Source organism: Dendrobates tinctorius, unplaced genomic scaffold, assembly GCF_039654945.1.
Source record: "Dendrobates tinctorius isolate UK_male_01 unplaced genomic scaffold, ASM3965494v1 ptg000069l, whole genome shotgun sequence".
Classification (NCBI taxonomy): Eukaryota; Metazoa; Chordata; class Amphibia; order Anura; family Dendrobatidae; genus Dendrobates; species Dendrobates tinctorius.
This window is the reverse complement of record NW_027361737.1, coordinates 5,479,026-5,499,410: the sequence shown is the minus strand read 5'-3', so window position 1 is coordinate 5,499,410 and position 20,385 is coordinate 5,479,026. Positions and strand designations below refer to the sequence as shown.

General features: G+C 44.3%; 1 protein-coding gene across 7 annotated transcripts in view; it reads left to right on the top strand.

Moving 5' to 3' along the window:
• TM4SF1 (transmembrane 4 L six family member 1) overlaps nucleotides 1-20,385 on the top strand; it is a 226,794-nt gene that overhangs the window by 150,486 nt on the left and 55,923 nt on the right. For all 7 annotated transcript variants that reach the window (XM_073581076.1, XM_073581078.1, XM_073581074.1 and 4 more), the window contains 3 exons: nucleotides 390-560; nucleotides 3,008-3,092; nucleotides 12,064-12,248. In XM_073581076.1, coding sequence (XP_073437177.1) covers nucleotides 390-560; nucleotides 3,008-3,092; nucleotides 12,064-12,248 — 441 coding nt within the window. The remainder of the gene's footprint in view (nucleotides 1-389; nucleotides 561-3,007; nucleotides 3,093-12,063; nucleotides 12,249-20,385) is intronic.

Sequence of the window (20,385 nt, the reverse complement as noted above, 5' to 3'; positions counted from 1 at the left end):
TATTTTCTTTACACTTTACAATACTGCTAATTTGTGTTGATATATCAGTCCTTTAAAATACTTTTTAAGTTTGTGGGTGTAGCATGGAAAAATGTGGAAAGTTTACTAAAAAAGAAAATAAAGGCTGCAAAGCCTAATCCAGCTCACCGCCAGCCACAGGTGCATGGAACTTCATCCTGATGAACGTAGAGTCGTTAGAAGAAATAGGAAAAGTCTTCCAGCTCCTTAAGGATTTTTGGCACAGCTCTATTTTTGGGGTTGTTTCTACTGAACTGTGTTCCTAGTGCGCTTTTACAGCCATTAGTTTACTATAGATATAATACTGGAATATGTACAGTGAGGCAAAAAATATATATAAACCGTACTTATATTTGGTTTGAATATTTTAGAACCGAGGGAACAGTTTCTCCCTTTCCTCTATACACCCCAACTGTTTGGCACCTGGAAAACGTCCTTTTCACACGATCATCCCAGCTATGGCCACTAATGCTCACACTGAAGATTTGCTGTGCACGTTTGGTGTTATGGGAGGATTCATGCAACCTCAAGGACATGTGCAGGTAAATATGGTGACATGAATTTTATAAGATGGAAACATACAAACCTACAACATCGCCAGATTAAACAAAAAAAAAACTATAAATTTGTATGACCTTCTGGTCATCCTTGAAGACACAAGTAATTCTCCTGCATTTTTGCCACTTTTGCTCTGCGTTTTTGACTGATTTGAGTGAAGTCAATGGTGAGAAATGAACAGAGAATTCACATGCTGCAGATTATTTTCTGCACTAAATCTGCAGATCGATCCAAATAATACCTAGCCCCAACATTTTTAAGTGGGCTTTAAAGGGAACCTGTCACCTTGTTTTTCAGCTATAAGCTGCAGCCACTGCCTTTGGCGGCTTATCTATAGAATGCTGTAGATAAGCCCCGAAAGGCAGTGGCTGCAGCTCATAGCTCAAACACGAGGTGACAGGTTCCCTTTAAAATCACATCTCTTTAGAAAAGACTATCACCTCACTTCACTAATCTAACTCTTCCCTGTTCCCTTGTACTAAATTTTCCTCAAAATCTGGTCCCTCCTACTCAAATGTCTCCCCATCCTCCATGCACCCACTAGCACTTGGTGACTGGACTTGGACAGATACTGGCTGGTGACAGAATTATGCAGCTTTATTTGAAATGCCTTGTTTATTATAATGATGGCCGGAACGTACATGACAAACACTTTATACCTATTGTATCCCCCATATTTCCTTATCGATTGTAAGCTTGCGAGCAAGGCCCTCACTTTTTCTGTAACTGTTGAACTACGTGTTACCCGGTAATGTCTTTATTGTCTGCACATGTCCTCGCTTAATTGTAAAGTGCTGCAGAATTTGCTGGCGCTGTATAAATAAAAATTATAATTATTATTACACACTGTTCCGCCAACTGGTTTTCTATGTCTCCACCTCCAGCATTTATGACTGACAGCACTGACTTGTCTTTAGTAAGGACTATGTGCAGAGAAAGCTCAGACAAGTCAGCGCTGTCATTCACCAGTGAGGGAGGTGGGGACATCCAAACCAGTGGGCGGAACGGGAACAGTTTGCTGAGTCTCTTGGACACAAGGGTGCACCAAGTACTCTTATTTGCCTGCATCAGGGGTGGGCAATTAATTTTCCCGAGGGGCCACATTAGAGACCATGACTTTTGTGGAGGGCTGAACCAATAGCTTAAAATGAATTCTACTCAATATTAATTTAATAATATTAATTGTATCACTTAATATTGAGCATAATTAAGTATGCTGATACCCCCTATATATCTTTAAACCCCCCCCTCCACAGCCCCTTATATACAGCATGAGCCACACGCAGCCTACTACATATGCGGCATGAGCCCCACACAGCCTCCCCCATATGCGGCATGAGCCCCACACAGCCTCCCCCATATGCGGCATGAGCCCCACACAGCCTCCCCCATATGCGGCATGAGCCCCACACAGCCTACTACATATGCGGCATGAGCCCCGCACAGCCTCCCTATATACGGGATGAGCCCCACACAGCCTCCCTATAGACGGCATAAGCCCCACACAGCCTCCCTATATACGGCATGAGCCCCACAAAGCCTCCTTATGTACAGCATGAACCCCACACAGCCTCCCCATGTACAGCATGAGCCCCACACAGACTCCCCAAGTACTGCATGAGCCCCACACAGCTTCCCCATGTACAGCATGAGCCCCACACAGCCTCCCCATGTACAGCATGAGCCCCACACAGCCTCCCCATATACAGCATGAGCTCCACACAGCCTCCCCATATACAGCATGAGCCCCACACAGCCTCCCTATATACAGCATGAGCCCCTCACGGCCTTCCCAAGTACTGCATAAGCCTCAGTTTCCCCATATACTGCATGAGGTCCCACACAGCCTCCCCATATACTGCATGAGCCCCACACAGCCTTCTTATATACAGCATGTGCCCTACAATCTCTCCACATACTGAATGAGGCCCCACACAGCCTCCCATATGCTGCATGAGGCCCCCACAACCTCCCCAAATACTGATTGAGCCCCACACAGCCTCCTTATATATTGCATGACAGTATGCAGCCTTCCCATTGCCTCCCCATGTGCAGCATGTTACCCCCATAGCCTCCCCATGTGCTTCATGTCACCCCCATAGAATCCCGATGTGCTTCACGTCACCCCCATAGAATCCCCATGTGCTGCATGTCACCCTCATAGCCTCCCCATGTGCTGCATGTCACCCTCTTAGCCTCCCCATGTGCAGCATGTCACCCTCAAGCCTCCCCATGTGCTGCACGTCACCCCCATAGCCTCCCCATGTGCTGCACGTCACCCTCAAGCCTCCCCATGTGCTGCACGTCACCCTCATAGAATCCCCATGTGCTGTCACCCCTATAAAATCCCCATGTTCACCCCCATAGAATCTCCATGTGCTGTCACCCCCCAAAAAAACCTATTTTACCAATCACTTTGCTTATTTCAAAGGTTCTTCTAAACATGGCAGAATTTGGTATGAACCCTCAGCAAGCGCTGGACGCCCCTCGGTTCTGTGTGGAATATATTAAGAAAGGTAAAAGTCTGTTACTCACATAATGTACCGTAAGTTTTCACAAAAGAGGTGGTAATCACTAAATCATGTGCTAGTAGAGCTAATTTGACTGGTGATTCAGCCATTTTTTCCAGTCAGAAGATGAAATAGAGATCATGGGAATGCTCAGACTTATTGTCTGTTATAAAAGACTGCAGGACTGGGTTCCCACATGCAGTTTTTTTGAGCCAAGAACAGTACTAGATCCATTTGGAAAAAAAGGTATAATGTGTTTTTACATTTCCTCTCTGTTGTATCTACTACCCACTTTATTTTATTAAAACTGCATAAAACTGCATCAAAAGTACTTAAAAATTCTTTGTATTACTCCATCAGGTTCACATTGACTTTTGATGAGGATTTTAGAGCATACCGTAATTGGTTCCAAAATCCACATAAAAATAGTTCAAATAAACTATGAACAACCTTCCTATCGATCATAGTGCACATGCTGGTTTTTTTTTCCATAACTACTTTTCAGAGTAGGAATAAATGCAATAATATACAGAAAAACATTAAAGGGAATCTGTCACCCTTTTTTGAGATATCGTATAATGATAGCATTCAATTGTGTGTCACATAAGGATTCTCTTAGTACTTTTGCTTCCCCCTGACCCCGCACCTTTCATGCATAAATACCTTTTTTATATCGGTTCAGATGTATGTAAACTGCCGCTGTCCGGTCTGCTGGGCGGGGCTTATTCACCTGCTCCCCCCCTCCCTGTCTTGCTCTACACATTTCTTCTTGTGTAGAGCAAGACAGGGAGGGGGGGGAAGAGTTGACTAAGCCCCGCCCATTGGACCGGACTGTAACAGTTTACATACATCTGAACCGATATAAAAAAGGTATTTTTGCATGAAAGGTGCGGGGTCAGGGGGAAGCAAAAGTACTAAGAGAATCCTTATGTGACACACAATTGAATGATATCATTATATGATATCTCAAAAAAGGGGTGACAGATTCCCTTTAATTACGGAGCGGCCATAGACTTTAAATGTCCTGCGTTCTAAAACGTTACTATATAGTAAGCTATCTACATGCAGTTGTGCAGGTGCTGGGGCAGGGCAGCTGTCAAACACAGCTAAGCTCCTCATAAAGAAGGCACATGAATTTATTACCATCTTTGCCTTCTCAATCACTGTATATACAGTGCTGAACAAGTGCTGTTTGTACAGTATTGGGAAGCATTAATGGTTTCGTCCTCCTCCACAGCCAGTGGCCATGCGATCACTGTGTATAGGAAGGGAGCAGGAGCTGCTGGGTCCTAGGAGTCCCACTTAGCTCTACTATGCATCCAGGAACCTGCATTTCCACTGTAACTGGGCTTAATATTCCAGCCCCAGATACAAGGGAAATCTGTAAAAAAAAAAAAAAAAAAAATCTATAAGGTTTTTTTATGTCCTTATGGGGATCACAGTATGTTAAAAAAGTAAAAAGCATGTAAAAAAAAAAAAAAGTCACCGATATTCCAAATTAATGTTAGTTGCTTCGCCCCTGTTTAAAGAATTTAAGAAAAATGTGCCCAATGTATAAAAAATTGTTACAGAAAGGGGAACAATTTTTTAAATGTATTTCAGTGGTCTTTTGTGGTCATAAAAAACGTGAAAACATAAACGTATGCCCTTTATTTTTCCACCAATATTGGCAAAATATGTAAAAAAATGTATGACAATGACAAAAAAAAATGAAAATTTAAGCACCACTTACCACGAAAAAATGACAAACTCCTTCAATATCTAAACAAGAAAAAAAGTTTAGCTCTTTAAACTGCATGTACGAAAAAAACCCCGAAAATGTGCCTGCTCAGGAACAGGGGTAAAGGGCCTATTCTTTAATTGGTTACAAAGGCTCAAGGTTTCCACAGCAAATTTTTACTATTGCCACAACAGCACACACTGAGGGAGGGGATCCACCCACCATCTGGACAGAAACCTACAGGTTTTAAAAAGGGGGGGCGGTCCCCCTCGCCTCCTCAGTTGGGTTCCTGTCATGATGGGAACCTGCTGGAAGCAAGCAAGCTTTCCTGGGTCCAAGCAGCCTCTGTGCATTATCTGCGAGAACGGCAGAGCCTGGGACACCAGAAGCAGCGTTGGGGGTGCTCTGCCTGCCAGACCCCTCGTCTGATGTCGTGATCCCATGGTCTGGGTAGTGCCGCCCTGGGTCACGTGGGCTCGGCGCAGGTGGAGGTGGTGCTCCCTGCGTTCATCTGCCGGCTGGCACCACTTGTAGGCGTTTCTGGTCAGCGGTCACGTGGAGGCAGTAAAGTGCCTGTAACCCGGAAGTGCCTGTGTGGAGCATCCAGGGGGATTGGGGAAGTATGTCAGAGGAAGCGGCGTGGCTGGGCCTTCTTAAGCCGGGACCTGGCAGCATCGGTGTGCTGCAAAAATGTGTTCCACGGGGGATATTGAGGAGCACCTGCCATCTATTGATGTGTTGCCTGGATAGCGCTGAGACAACGGCAGCGGTCGCTCCAGAGGGAGCGATACCACTGAGGTCAGAAGCGAACGGGGCGGCAGGCATTTAAGGCCCCTACCTCGCAGGCTGGATCCCCACCTCCTGAACCGGTATCCTACTAAAACGCAGCTTCAGATGTTGAGTACATGTATGATCACCTGGTAAGCTGAATCCCCCCTTCTGTTCTCTATATTCCCAGGTTAAAAAGTCTGCTAAAACTAAGCACAAGCAGAGTGCTTTGTGCACAGTACCCCTACCTGACGCCTATGTTAAAAGGCTGTGTCAGTCTTGCATATGTCAGACTCTGGAGGAGGAAGCTCCTATGCGCACATCTATACTGAGGTCGTTCATCAGGGAAGAGATTAAAAGCGCCCTTAAAGTGCGGAAAACCCATAGAAGGAGGACTAGGGTTGTGGAATCTGGATTAGAATCTAGTCCGTCAGTGGGGGGCAGCAGCAGTTGGAGTCTTCAGAGTCCCCCTTGTCTTCATCATCTTCGGACGAGGATGGAAGACCTTTTTTCCCCATTAAAAATATGGACACATTGGTGAGGTCGGTGCAAGCCACCATGGGAGTCACGGACAATAGGGAGTCCAGGTCTGCTCAAGATCTGATGTTTGCAGGCCTATGTCAGAGGAATCATAAATCCTTCCCGGTAAATGACATGGTGAAGAACATCATAAAGGGGGAGTGGGATTGGCAGGATAGCCAGGGGTTCCTGCCATCCTTCTCAAAACGCAAATATCCATTTGAGGATGATCTGCTTACGGAATGGGTTAAAGTGCCCAAGGTTGATGCGGCAGTGACCTCCTCGTCAAACAGGTCAGCACTACCCCTAGAGGACGGAGGTCTTCTAAAGGATCCATCTGATAGAAAAGCAGAGATGTTCCTGAAGCGAGTGTGGGAATCGTCGGCCGGGGCATTCAAACCCATTGCAAGTACCTGTACCGCCAGATCCATGATGGTCTGGCTGGACCAACTGGAGGATCAGATACGAACTGGGATGCCTAGGGACAAGCTGCTGGACTCCTTCTCACAGATCTGTGGAGGGGCAGCTTACCTGGCAGATGCTTCAGCAAATTCATTACGGTTAGCTGCTAGGTCTGCTGGTCTGTCGAATGCTGTCCGCCGAGCGCTGCCCGCCGAGCACTCTGGTTAAAGAGCTGGAAGGGGGATGCACACGCTAAAGCAAAATTATGTGCCATTCCATGCCAGGGGGAGTACTTGTTTGGCCCCGTGCTTGATAAAATTCTCACAAAGGCAAGTGACAGGGAAAAAGGGCTCCTTAAACTGTTTACCCCTACTTTCAGGAACACCTTTAGAAAGCGGTCGTCCTTCCAGAGGAAATATAGAGACCGAGATTGGGAGCCGGTGGAACCGAAGCAAAAAGGTGCCTACTTTGGTCTTCCAGACATAGGCGCAAGTATTGCTAGCCCTGATCTTCCGGTGGGTGGTAGATTCACGTATTTTTATAATCAATGGGTCTGTATAACATCCAGCGCCTGGATCCTTTGTATAATATCATCCGGGTTGAAATTGGAGTTTCGGAGTATGCCTCCGGACTCCTTCCTGTTAACAACTTTGAGGAATTCCCCCAACCAGCAGCGGGCCCTGGAAATAGAGATTCTGCAGTTGATGGAGAAACGGGTCCTAGTTGAGGTCCCTATGGACCAGGAAGGGAAGGGGTTTTATTCTCCTCTATTCCTGATTACCAAGCCTGATGGTTCTTTCAAAACCATTATTAATTTATGGAAGTTAAATTCATTCCTACAGGGTCATACCTTTAAAATTGAATCCATCAAGTCTGCAACCAAACTTCTGTTTCCCAGGTGTTTCCTGATGGTCTTGGACCTAAAAGACGCCTATTATCATCTGCCAATATACCGAGACCACTAGCAATATCTCAGAGTAGCAGTACAGCTGGGCGATCAGGTTAGACTTTTTCAGTTCGCCGCTATGCCATTTGGTCTGTCCATGACGCCACGTGTGTTTACTAAAGTGATTGCAGAAGTGATGGCCCATTTAAGGGAACAAGATACCTTGGTCATTCCATACTTAGATGATTTCCTTATAGTAGGGGGGTCGGCCGTCCAGTGTAGTACTCGGCTGAACCATATAATATCATTCCTGCAGGGTCTGGGTTGGTTAGTCAATCTGAAGAAATCAAGGCTAGTTCCCCTAACTTGTCAAAGATTCCTTGGCATCCTCCTGGATTCAGTGGCCCAACATTGTTTTCTTCCAGAGGACAAAAAGTTAGGCATCATCCGCAAAGTTGGAAAAATAATAGACAATCGAGTTCTGTCTTTGAGAGATGCAATGTCCCTGCTGGGTTCTCTAACGTCTTGTATGCCGGCTGTACGGTGGGCCCAGTTTCACACAAGGATGCTGCAGAACGAGGTGCTCGAGGCAGAAAGGAAGCTGTGACCTGCTACATCTGTCCAAAGGGGTGCCGTGGGGGATATGACCCGACAGTATAGTCACGATAGATGCCAGTCCCTTGGGGTGGGGTGCTCACGTGGGAGACAGACTAGCACAGGGGAATTGGACGACCAGGGAAGCACATGGTTCATCCAACCTGAAAAACCTGAGGGCGGGCGGTGAAGTATGCACTTCTCAAGTTTCTACCAACTCTGTGGGACTCCCATGTACGGATACACACCGACAACACTACAGTGGTAGCCTACTTGAATCATCAGGGGGGACAAGGTCACAATCACTGATGTCCACCGCAGGCGACATACTCACCTTGGCCGATGATCACCTCCTTTCCCTGTCAGCACTTCACATCAGAGGGGAACACAACATTCCGGCGTGCTATCTCAGTCGACACTCCATACGCCTAGGGGAATGGTCACTAGACCGACAGGTTTTCAGGCGGATTGTACACTTATGGGGCCTTCCAGTCATAGACCTTTTCGCCACTAGATGCAACAGGCAGGTCAGGAGGTTTGTGTCACTGCACAAGTCAGATCGGCCAGAGATAGTGGACTCCCTTCAGGTCCGGTGGAATTGTACTCTGGCCTACGCAATTCCTCTGATGTGTCTGATCTCGCTGGTCCTCAGGAAGATCAAGGAGGAAGGAGCAAGAGTGATTCTAATTGCCCCTTTTTGCCCCAAGAGACCTTGGTTTTCCTGGCTAAGGGAGATGTCTGTGACCAACCCCTGGGTGCTACCATCGAGCCCGGGGCTTCTCTCTCAAGGCCCGTTCCATCAACCATTTTTTTTTAAAACGCATTACTGGCTATGGAAACGTAAGCGTACACGACATGCGTACGCTTTGCGTTTGCGTACGCAAGAATTTACATAAGACACGCCCATTTGGCGTGGCTTGTGTAAATTCAAAAATTCGCTGGGAAAATAGCACTTGCCTATCATCCGCAAACGCATGCATGCAGACGAGACGCTGCAGACTCAACCGCAAATGTGAACCTAGCCTTAGATATACGATCTGCCTAGCTTATTCGGCCAAAGGGGAATCTTCACTAGAGGAAGTGAGAGCTCACTCAACGCGAGCCATGGCATCCTCCTGGGCTTAAAAGGCGGACGTCTCCATTGATTTGATTTGTAAGGCAGCAAGTGGTCTTCACCTTCAACCTTTTGTAGACACTACCATCTTGATCTGTCATCCACCTCAAGTTTAGACTTCGGGCGATCAGTACTTAGTGCTGTGGTCCCTCCCAGGTGACAGTCTCTGAAAGTCTCTCAGTGGGTGCTGTCGTGGCAAAAGGAAATCCGGATATTACGTACCGGTAATAGGATTTTACGGAGTCCACAACAGCACCCGCACATTCCTCCCCGTAGTTGTTCACTTGGTTTCCTACACTCTGAGGGAAAGTGTGTTGTTAAATTTTCACTCTACAGAGGTGATGGTAGTTTGTAGTGTAAATAAGATAATTATTGTGTACTAATCCGGTGGGCGGTTCCTCTCATTCTCTGAAACACAACTGAGAAGGCGAGGGGGACTGCCCCCTTTTTAAAACCTGTAGGTTCCTATTACCCATAGTTGGGCAGATCCCCTCTCTCAGTGGGTGCTGTCGTGGACTCCGTAAAATCCTATTACCGCTACGTATCCAGTTTTCTACCAAAAAATCCTTGTCAAAATTTTCTATGTGAACCTACATTGAGTACATTCATGTGAATATTTTTCGTCTGTGTGCTGTCTATGTGCAGACCAACTATGTGCACAGCGGATCACACACAGACCAACTGTGTGCACAGCGGATCACACACAGACCAACTGTGTGCACAGCGGATCACACACAGACCAACTGTGTGCACAGCGGATCACACACAGGCCAACTGTGTGCACAGCGGATCACACACAAACCAACTATGTGCACAAGGGAACACACACAGACGAACTATGTGCACAAAGGATCACACACAGGCCAACTATGTGCATAACGGAACACACACAGACTAACTATGTGCATAACGGATCACACACAGCCCAATATGTGCATAACGGATCACACACAGCCCAATATGTGCATAATGGATCACACACAGCCCAATATGTGCATAATGGATCCCACAGCCCAATATGTGCATAATGGATCCCACAGACCAATATCTGCATAACGGATCACACCCAGACCAATATGTGCATAACGGATCACACCCAGTCCAATATGTGCATAACGGATCACACACAGACCAATATGTGCATAACGGATCACACCCAGACCAATATGTGCATAACGGATCACACCCAGACCAATATGTGCATAACGGATCACACCCAGACTAATATGTGCATAACGGATCACACACAGACCAATATGTGCATAACGGATCACACCCAGACCAATATGTGCATAACGGATCACACCCAGACCAATATGTGCACAACGGATCACACATAGGCCAACTGTGTGCACAGCGGATCACACACAAACCAACTATGTGCACAACGGAACACACACAGACTAACTATGTGCATAAGGGATCACACACAGCCCAATATGTGCATAACGGATCACACCCAGACCAATATGTGCACAACGGATCACACACAGGCCAACTGTGTGCACAGCGGATCACACACAAACCAACTATGTGCACAACGGATCACACACAGCCCAATATGTGCATAACGGATCACACCCAGACCAATATGTGCATAACGGATCACACCCAGACTAATATGTGCATAACGGATCACACACAGACCAATATGTGCATAACGGATCACACACAGACCAATATGTGCATAACGGATCACACCCAGACCAATATGTGCACAACGGATCACACACAGGCCAACTGTGTGCACAGCGGATCACACACAAACCAACTATGTGCACAACGGAACGCACACAGACTAACTATGTGCATAACGGATCACACACAGCCCAATATGTGCATAACGGATCACACACAGCCCAATATGTGCATAATGGATCACACACAGCCCAATATGTGCATAACGGATCCCACAGACCAATATCTGCATAACGGATCACACCCAGACCAATATGTGCATAACGGATCACACCCAGACCAATATGTGCATGACGGATCACACACAGACCAATATGTGCATAACGGATCACACCCAGACTAATATGTGCATAACGGATCACACACAGACCAATATGTGCATAACGGATCACACACAGACCAATATGTGCATAACAGATCACACACAGACCAATATGTGCATAACGGATCCCACAGACCAATATGTGCATAACGGATCACACACAGGTCAGATATTCCTTAATGGACTTTTTTCACAGTGACCTCTTCTTGGAAAACATTGTCATCATACTGTATTCTGATCCGGTTCGTGGACAGGGTTAGTGCAAGTAAATATCATGCAGCGTCTTCACCCGTCTGCTATGCAACAGATGCTCAGAGCTACTCATGGAGCTGTGGGTGCATCAGTTTTCACTTTGGAGTAGTTTAGTTGATAGCCCTGCTAGATAGAATTATTAAGTTGTCTAAACAGTTGAGAGGAACTTCTGTTGATGATCTCCGCAGGGATTTTCTACTCAGACCACCCCTCTTCTATCCTACAAGCAGATGCTGGGAAAAGTGGGAATTAAATAGTTGGTATTTATTGATGCCTGATGCTTTGTTCCCAGGTAGATAAGCCATTGATCGAGGTGTCATCTTTATAAAATAAGCAGCCACATTGGCATGGGCCTAGAACAAAGGTTTATATTCCTTAATTATAAAATTAAATTAGTAAAACCAATTCTACTGTCCCAGTCTTGGGTATAACATTAGATTAAAGTCATCTGAACGTGCTGAATTCAACTGATGAAGATGATGTCGGGTCAGAGAGGGATGAATGTAACCTCTTTAGTTCCCAGGTAGGTAAGCAGCCTCCATGGCTCGCTCATGTGTATGGACACCATTAGGCTGTTACTCTTCCAAATAACTTTTCCCAACTCTACACATCACATAATCCCGTGATAATGTATATATTTTTATGTATTATATGTTTATTTCTTGTACTATATGTTTGTTTGCCTTTTTTGTTCATTTTCAGATCAGAAATGGCACCTGTATCTGGAGGACGGCTTTCCAGGCAACATTGCAGAAGACTTAAAAGCAAGAGGTCACCTGGTACAGTGGCCTATCACTGGTCATGACAGGAAACTTTTTGGACGTGGACAAATTATTTCTAAAGGGGATTGGTGGAAATCATGTGAAATCTTCTCTGACAGCAACAAGGTGTGGTGGGCCGGCTCTGACCCCAGAGGCGATGGCTGCGCAATGGGTTATTGCAGTGTAAATGGCAGCTAATCGTTACAGCCAAAGGTCTCATATCTACAAAGTGTCCTTATTATATATTCGTCAAATATAAGAAAAATACACGACCAATCAGAACGTTAAACAATTTTTTTAAGGATTTAAAGGGTTTTACTATTTTAGAAAGTGGTGGCATACTGCTGGAAAATGTCATCATTTTATGATTGGTTGCAGTCAGACCATTGACAAGCTCATAAATTTAGAGGGTAAAGAGGCTGCAGTGCAGTTTTAGTGCCGTGTCCCCTTCTTTCCCTGCACAGCATTACCCGGCTGTACATTACAGCACAGTTCTATTGCCATGAATAAGGCGGCGCTTCACAACAGCGCCACCATGAACAGAAGAGGAGATCCAGCACAGCAGCTCTTTCATACTCACAGTCAGTGGATGTCCCAAAACTGGACTCAAACCAATGTATATATTGGCAGTATGCCCCACTGTATAAGATAGGAAAACTATGCTTGCAGCTGATGAGCTCTGACAATGATGCATTTTCACTTTGACACCAATTTTTCGGTTTGCAAATTAAACTGAAACCAAGGTACAGTAGTAACTGTTTTCTTCTAAAGGAATGTAAACTTTTTCAGACATAATCAATAAATGGGAAAAGTCATATTGTGGCGTATTGGGCTTACCTTTACAACATACGGTACATTCATTTGCAGTTTTATTTATGTGGGTCTATAAATTATGCCCATACTACAATGATAGCAATCATACAGTGATTACATTTGTTACACCTCGTGCAGGCAAGATGGACGAAGTGGCGTAATTAGAGCCCTACGGGCCTAAGTGCGTTCTATTTGTATTTACGGTATGTAATCATCTCTTCTATCCTGTCGGCTCCTGCAGTGATTTTACACTACGTGGCCGATGTATTACCGGCTTTTCTTGTATCTATCTATGTATGTAATATAAGTTATATATATGTGTGTCACTGACATCTATATATATATATATATATATATATATATATATATATATATATATATTCTATGTGTATATGAGCCCTCACGGGCAGGGTCGTCTCTCCTCCTCCACTAGTCAGTTACTTGTATTGTTTAAGATTACTCTACTCGTTTTTATTATGTATACCCCTTTTCACATGTAAAGCGCCATGGAATAAACTGCGCTATAATAATAATAATAATGCCCCCATCCTGTAATAATGTCCTTCACCCTGGCATATATCCGGCCATATTGTCCACCATTTTGTAATAATCTCCTGGACCCCGTCCTCTAATAATGTCCCCCTTCCGGTCACCTATCCTGTAATATTGTCACCCTTCCTAGCACCTATACTGTAATACTGCCCCCCATCCTTGCCCCATCTTGTAATAATGTCCCTGTCCTTGGCCACATCCTGTCTTAATGGACCCTTTATGTAATAATGATCGCCTTCCTGGCGGTCTCCTCAAACACATTTAAACATAAAAAATAAACTATTCTTCTTATCTTTCCTTCCTCCCGTAGCAAGCAGGGTCATCTTCCTCCTCCATAGCCACTGCAGAGGGTTGGGCGGCACACAGAAGTGACTTCAACTGCCATCCGTAACGGGCACGCTGACGTCAGCTGTCGGCCTCTGATCCGCAGGCATTATAGCCAGGGCCGGCGTTACAGGCAGGCAGACCAGGCAGCTGACTAGGGCCCCCGCTCCCCCAAGGGCCCCCAGCTAGCGGCACATCATGCCGCCGCTATGGGGCCCCTGTGAGGCAGGGGGTCCGCCTGCCCCAGCGCCGACTCCCCCCGCTGCCACCGCATTGAACTATACAGGCGTCATAGACGCCGATATAGTTCAAAGCAATGATGGAGGAGAGAGCGTCAGCTGTCGCTCCCTCTCCCATCATTCCCCGCTCTGCCTCTGACACTGCGGGTGCATGATGATGTAATCGCACACTCACTGTGTATCAGGCAGAGCAGGAGACAGGAGCAGACAGCAGCGCGGGCACAAGGAGAAGGTGAGGAGTGTGTTTTGTTATATATATATATAAATATAGTTGTGTGTGCTGGACTGTGGGGCCACTCTCGGGAGGGGCGGGGGTTATATGCTTTGTGGTGCTGGGCTGTACAGTATATACCATGTGTGGCTGGGCTATATATACCATGTGGTGCTGGGCTGTATACTATGGGGCTGGACTATATATCATGGGGGGTACATTATATTTTATGGGGGAAGCTGTAGCCATTTTATATAACACATTATATTTTATGGGAAGGTGGGCTGTATTATATTCTATTTGGGGCTACATTATACTATATGGGGAGGCTAGATTATATTGTATGGGGACTTCATTATACTTTATGAGGGGGCTACATTATATTCTATGGGGGCTGCATTATACTATGAGGAGGGCTACATTGTATTCTGTGGAGGGGCTACATTATACAATATAAGGGGCTGCCATATATTCTATGGAGGGGCTGCATTATATTCTATGGGGGGGTTATATTATATTCTGTGGAGTGACTGTATTATACTCTGGGGTAGCTGCATTATGCTCTAAGGGGTGGCTGCATTAAACTATAAGGGGGGCTGCATTGTATTGTATGGCGAGGCTGCATTATACTCTGTGGGGTGGCTGTATTGTACTATATGTGGGCTGCATTATACTGTATCGAGGACTATGGGGAATACATTATATGAAGAACTATGGGGTGCATTATACTATGGGAAGTGAATTGTACTACATGGATGACTATGGCGGTGCATTATATTATACGGAGCACTATGAGGAGTGTATTATACTATATGGAGGACTGGGCAGTGTATTTTAATATACAGTTGTGGCCAAAAGTATTGACACCCCTGCAATTCTGTCAGCTAATACTCAGTTTCTTCCTGAAAATGATTGCAAACACAAATTCTTTGGTATTATTATCTTCATTTAATTTGTCTTAAATGAAAAAAAACAAAAAGAATTGTCCTAAATCCAAATTGGATATAATTCCACACCAAACATAAAAAAGAGGGTGGACAAAATTATTGGCACTGTTCGAAAAATCATGTGATGCTTCTCTAATTTGTGTAATTAACAGCACCTGTAACTTACCTGTGGCACCTAACAGGTGTTGGCAATAGCTAAATCACACTTGCAGCCAGTTGACATGGATTAAAGTTGACTCAACCTATGTCCTGTGTCCTTGTGTGTACCACATTGAGCATGGAGAAAAGAAAGAAGACCAAAGAACTGTCTGAGCACTTGAGAAACCAAATTGTGAGGAAGCATGAGCAATCTCAAAGCTACATGTCCATCTCCAAAGACCTGAATGTTCCTGTGTCTACCATGTGCAGTGCCATCAAGAAGTTTAAAGCCCATGGCACTGTGGCAAACCTCCCTAGATGTGGACGGAAAAGAAAAATTGACAAGAGATTTAAACGCAAGATTGTGCGGATCTTGGATAAAGAACCTCAACTAACATCCAAACAAGTTCAAGCTGCCCTGCAGTCCGAGAGTACAACAGTGTCAACCCATACTATCCGTCGGTGTCTGAATGAAAAGGGACTGTATGGTAGGAGACCCAGGAAGACCCCACTGCTTACCCCAAGACATAAAAAAGCCAGGCTGGAGTTTGCCAGAACTTACCTGAAAAAGCCTAAAACGTTTTGGAAGAATGTTCTCGGGTCAGATGAGACAAAAGTAGAGCTTTTTGGTCAAAGGCATCAACATAGAGTTTACAGGAGAAAAAAAGAGGCATTCAAAGAAAAAAACACGGTCCCACAGTCAAACATGGCGGAGGTTCCCTGATGTCTTGTGGTTGCTTTGCTGCCTCTGGCACTGGACTGCTTGACCGTTTGAATGGCATTATGAAGTCAGAAGGCTACCAACAAATTTTGCAGCATAATGTAGGGCCCAGTGTGAGAAAGCTGGGTTTCCCTCAGAGGTCATGGGTCTTCCAGCAGGACAATGACCCAAAACACACTTCAAAAAGCACTAGAAAATGGTTTGAGAGAAAGCACTGGAGACTTCTAAGGTGGCCAGCAATGAGTCCAGACCTGAATCCCATAGAACACCTGTGGAGAGATCTAAAAATGGCAGTTTGGAGAAGGCACCCTTCAAATATCAGGGACCTGGAGCAGTTTGCCAAAGAAGAATGGTCTAAAATTCCAGCAGAGCATTGTAAGAAACTCATTGATGGTTCCGGAAGCGGTTGGTCGCAGTTATTTTGGCTAAAGGTTGTGCAACCAAGTATTAGGCTGAGGGTGCCAATACTTTTGTCTGGCCCATTTTTGGCGTTTAGTGTGAAATTATCAATGTTTTGCTTCATTCTCTTTTGTGTTTTTTCATTTAAGACAAATTAAATGAAGATAATAATACCAAAGAATTTGTGTTTGCAATCATTTTCAGGAAGAAACTGAGTATTATCTGACAGAATTGCAGGGTTGTCAATACTTTTGGACACAACTGTATGGAGGGCTATGAGGAGTGTATTATACTATATGGAGGACTGAGGATTGTATTATACTATATGGAGGACAGATATCCACAATTCGGGCCTGAAAATGCATGGCACTCCCCAACTACTATATACACCAAAAAGATCAAGGAAGCATAATGCCATAAAATGTAATTTACTTTATTAAATAACGTATAACAAAGATAGACATAAAACGTAGACATAAAAAGAGATGGATATATCAGTGGATATCACTGGTACACATGTGCTAGGCATATAGAGATACACAAAAAATAATAATATACCTATTAATCAGTTAACAAAAAAATCTCGTAACCAAGTGTATCAATAAGAGGTATAAGAAATATATAACGTGTATGCTTTCTTAGGCGACTAGATTGTAAAATGCTATAGTGATATTACTGTCAAGAAAAAGAGCTGTGAGCATCCATAGTAGTAGTATGGCCACCACCCAATGTATATAATCCAAATGGCCAAAAAGAGCTCTTTGGCAACTAGTGCATTAATAAGGCCAAGTTAAATGCACGACATAATTATAATACTTCGGGCAAAAATTCATGTCAAAATAGAGAGGTAATAATATAAGTATTCACCCCCTGTCACAGCTATGACACTGCATGGGCACATATGCTATCTATAATTTGGACAACCCAGTCCTAAAAGGTGCTAATAGTACAAAATGTAAGTCTACTGTCACAGCCGTAACATGAAGTAAACGTGCAAAAAGAGTAAGCCAAAATGTTCAATAATTGTAGATGCACTATTTTAGGTAATTAAAATGCCAAGTAGCATAAAGTGGTATATACCTGCATAGTCATATCACAGACATGGTACATGAAATGACACAAAATGTGCATAGCATATAAGTCCCCATAGAAATGCTGATAAGCCCCCTTAATTTAAAGCACACATGACCTGAGATACCACGGTCCCCGACGCGCGTTTCGCCTTAGCTTCGTCCTGGGAGGTAAGTGAGTATGGCTGTGGGGTGTATGAGAGTATATATAGCACCATGATTGCAAATCATTCACCGCTGAGAGATCATCCGGTGCCCGGCGTGTGACGTCATCATGGCGTGCGTCCCCCGGCCGCACAGCCACTCCCCATCACACACGTCATGATGTGGAGACGGCTGAATGAGGCTAGGGTGAACGCGTTGCCACGGCGACGCACCACGCTGCAGGATAACGCTGCAGATAGGTAAGCCACTCCTCCACCCGACGTGTCAGGGAAGAGAGGCAGGCCTAATCCATCCAACAGACGTATCCACACAGAGTGTGCACGGTGCTCTGGGGGATGCATAGAGACTAAGGTATAATGAAGAGTTTTGAAATCATGTTGCTCAAATGCATCATTTATAAATAAATAATAGGCTTAAGTAGCGTCCTGTCAGATTATGTATACAGAAATACATGTTTCCAAAATTTACACCATTAAACCATACAATATACATAAGTGAATATCTATTGATGAGATATAAGGAGAAAATTCTAAAGATTATTAATATAGAGAAAACTGTATAATTAATAAAGACTTAGAAAATTGAGCAGTAATATATATAACGGCAAAGTCAAAAATTTCAACTGCATACAATATGAATCGCATCGTACACTAGAGATTTGCAATCAAAGACATATGATGTCATGAATAATCCCCCTAATTGTCAACATAACTAGAGCAACGTAACACCATTGGGTAAAGGATGGCCATATGAAGATGTGAAAGTATAACATAGCGTATCACTACGTATTCCTTCCCTAAATACTTTATATAGAAATGTAGATATAGCCAAGGTATCTACCATGTGCAAGTCAATTAACACATGACTATATTGAGATTACAGAGATGAGGACTCCAAAACAGGTAATGTGTGAACCCAAAGGCATACATGAATGTGCTGATGAGTGCACACTCTATCTAGACATCAGAGTCCACAATATAACAATCCTAAAAAATAAATCCCACGATGATCACATTCTCTCTTGATTTCCCATGAGTGTCGACCAATAGATATTCAAATCCCTCCAATATCCGATGGGATGTAACAGCTTCTCAGTCAGTAGGCTTGAAGGTATCGTCCTAACCCGATGTCCAAATACACCACACACCAATATAATGCAGAAACTAGGAATAAAATGAGAATAAAATGAGAATAAAACAAAAAAAGCCAACCTACACCTAACAACAAGAGCATCCTACAGAAATGGGGCAAAGCTCAGAACCTCATTAAGTCCCCTAGGTTGGACCGTTCCCAACTTGTATATCCATTCGGCTTCTTTTTGAGCTAATATTTTCTTCCAATTTCCACCACGATGGTCAATATGAACCTTGTCTATTCCACAGACCTTGAGTAGTTTGGGATTACTCCCATGGACCAATTTAAAATGTCTCGGAACTGGTTTAAGAATTGTATTATCCTCAGTATCAGAGGCATTTCTAATGTCCCTAAAGTGCTCCCTAACTCTGATTTTTAGAGGCCTGGAGGTCATGCCCACATATATTTTTTCACATGGACATACAGCATAATATATTACACCAATAGAGTTACAGGTAATGTGCTGCGTGATGTTATATGTTATGCCACCATCACTGGATTTGAAAGAAGAAGTCTGTTGCATATTAGGACATGCAATGCATTCCTTACATGGGAAGAAACCCCATTTAGGACCCTTCGATCCAAATGCTCTCTCAGGTTTTAAACCCGTATGATAGCTGTGCACCAATTTGTCCCGTAAATTACTGGACCTCCTATATGTGATCAAGGAATATTTGGGGACATATTTCGCTAAAGTTCTATCAGTCATGAGGATTGGCCAGTATTTATCTAACGCCTGTCTCATTTCGTGCCACTTATCATTAAATGAGGAGATAAATCTCACTTTTTGTGTTTCTAGAGGTCTATATTTAGGAACAAGCAAATCTATTCTTTTCGCCCGATTAGCCCTTTTCATTCCCCTGTTGATGCTTCGTCTAGAGTACCCTCTAGATATGAACCTAGATGCAAGATCTTCTGCTTGTCCCTGATACGCTTCCTCACTCGAACAAATGCGTTTTGCCCTAAGAAATTGTCCTGTTGGAATCCCTTCCACCAGTGATCTGGGGTGTGAGGAAGTGGCGTGTAAGATAGAATTTACCGCCGTTTCTTTACGGAACATATCGGTATGTAGAAAGCCGTCTGGTCCCTTAAAGATTTTAATATCCAAAAAGTCTATGTCGGACTGGCTATGCTTACACGTGAGCCTAACATTAATGGAATTATCGTTAAGCATACTGAGGAAATTGAGAAGGTCCCGTTCTGTTCCCTGCCAGATGAGAAGAATGTCATCTATATAGCGGGCCCAGAACAGGACCTTCTCAATGAAGGCAACCGGGCGGGTAAAGAAGATGTCCCTCTCCCATTTGCCCAGAAATAGGTTGGCATATGATGGGGCAAAAGCTGCCCCCATAGCCGTGCCCTGTTTTTGTAGATAAATAGTTTCCTTGAACATAAAATAGTTATGCTCAAGGGCGAATTTTAATAGTGTCACCAGAAAATCAACAAACCTCTCTTCATAGTGCGCCATCATTAAATAAGTCTGAGTAGCCCGTATACCATCCTGATGTTGGATGGAGGTGTATAAAGACTCGACGTCAAGACTAACCAAC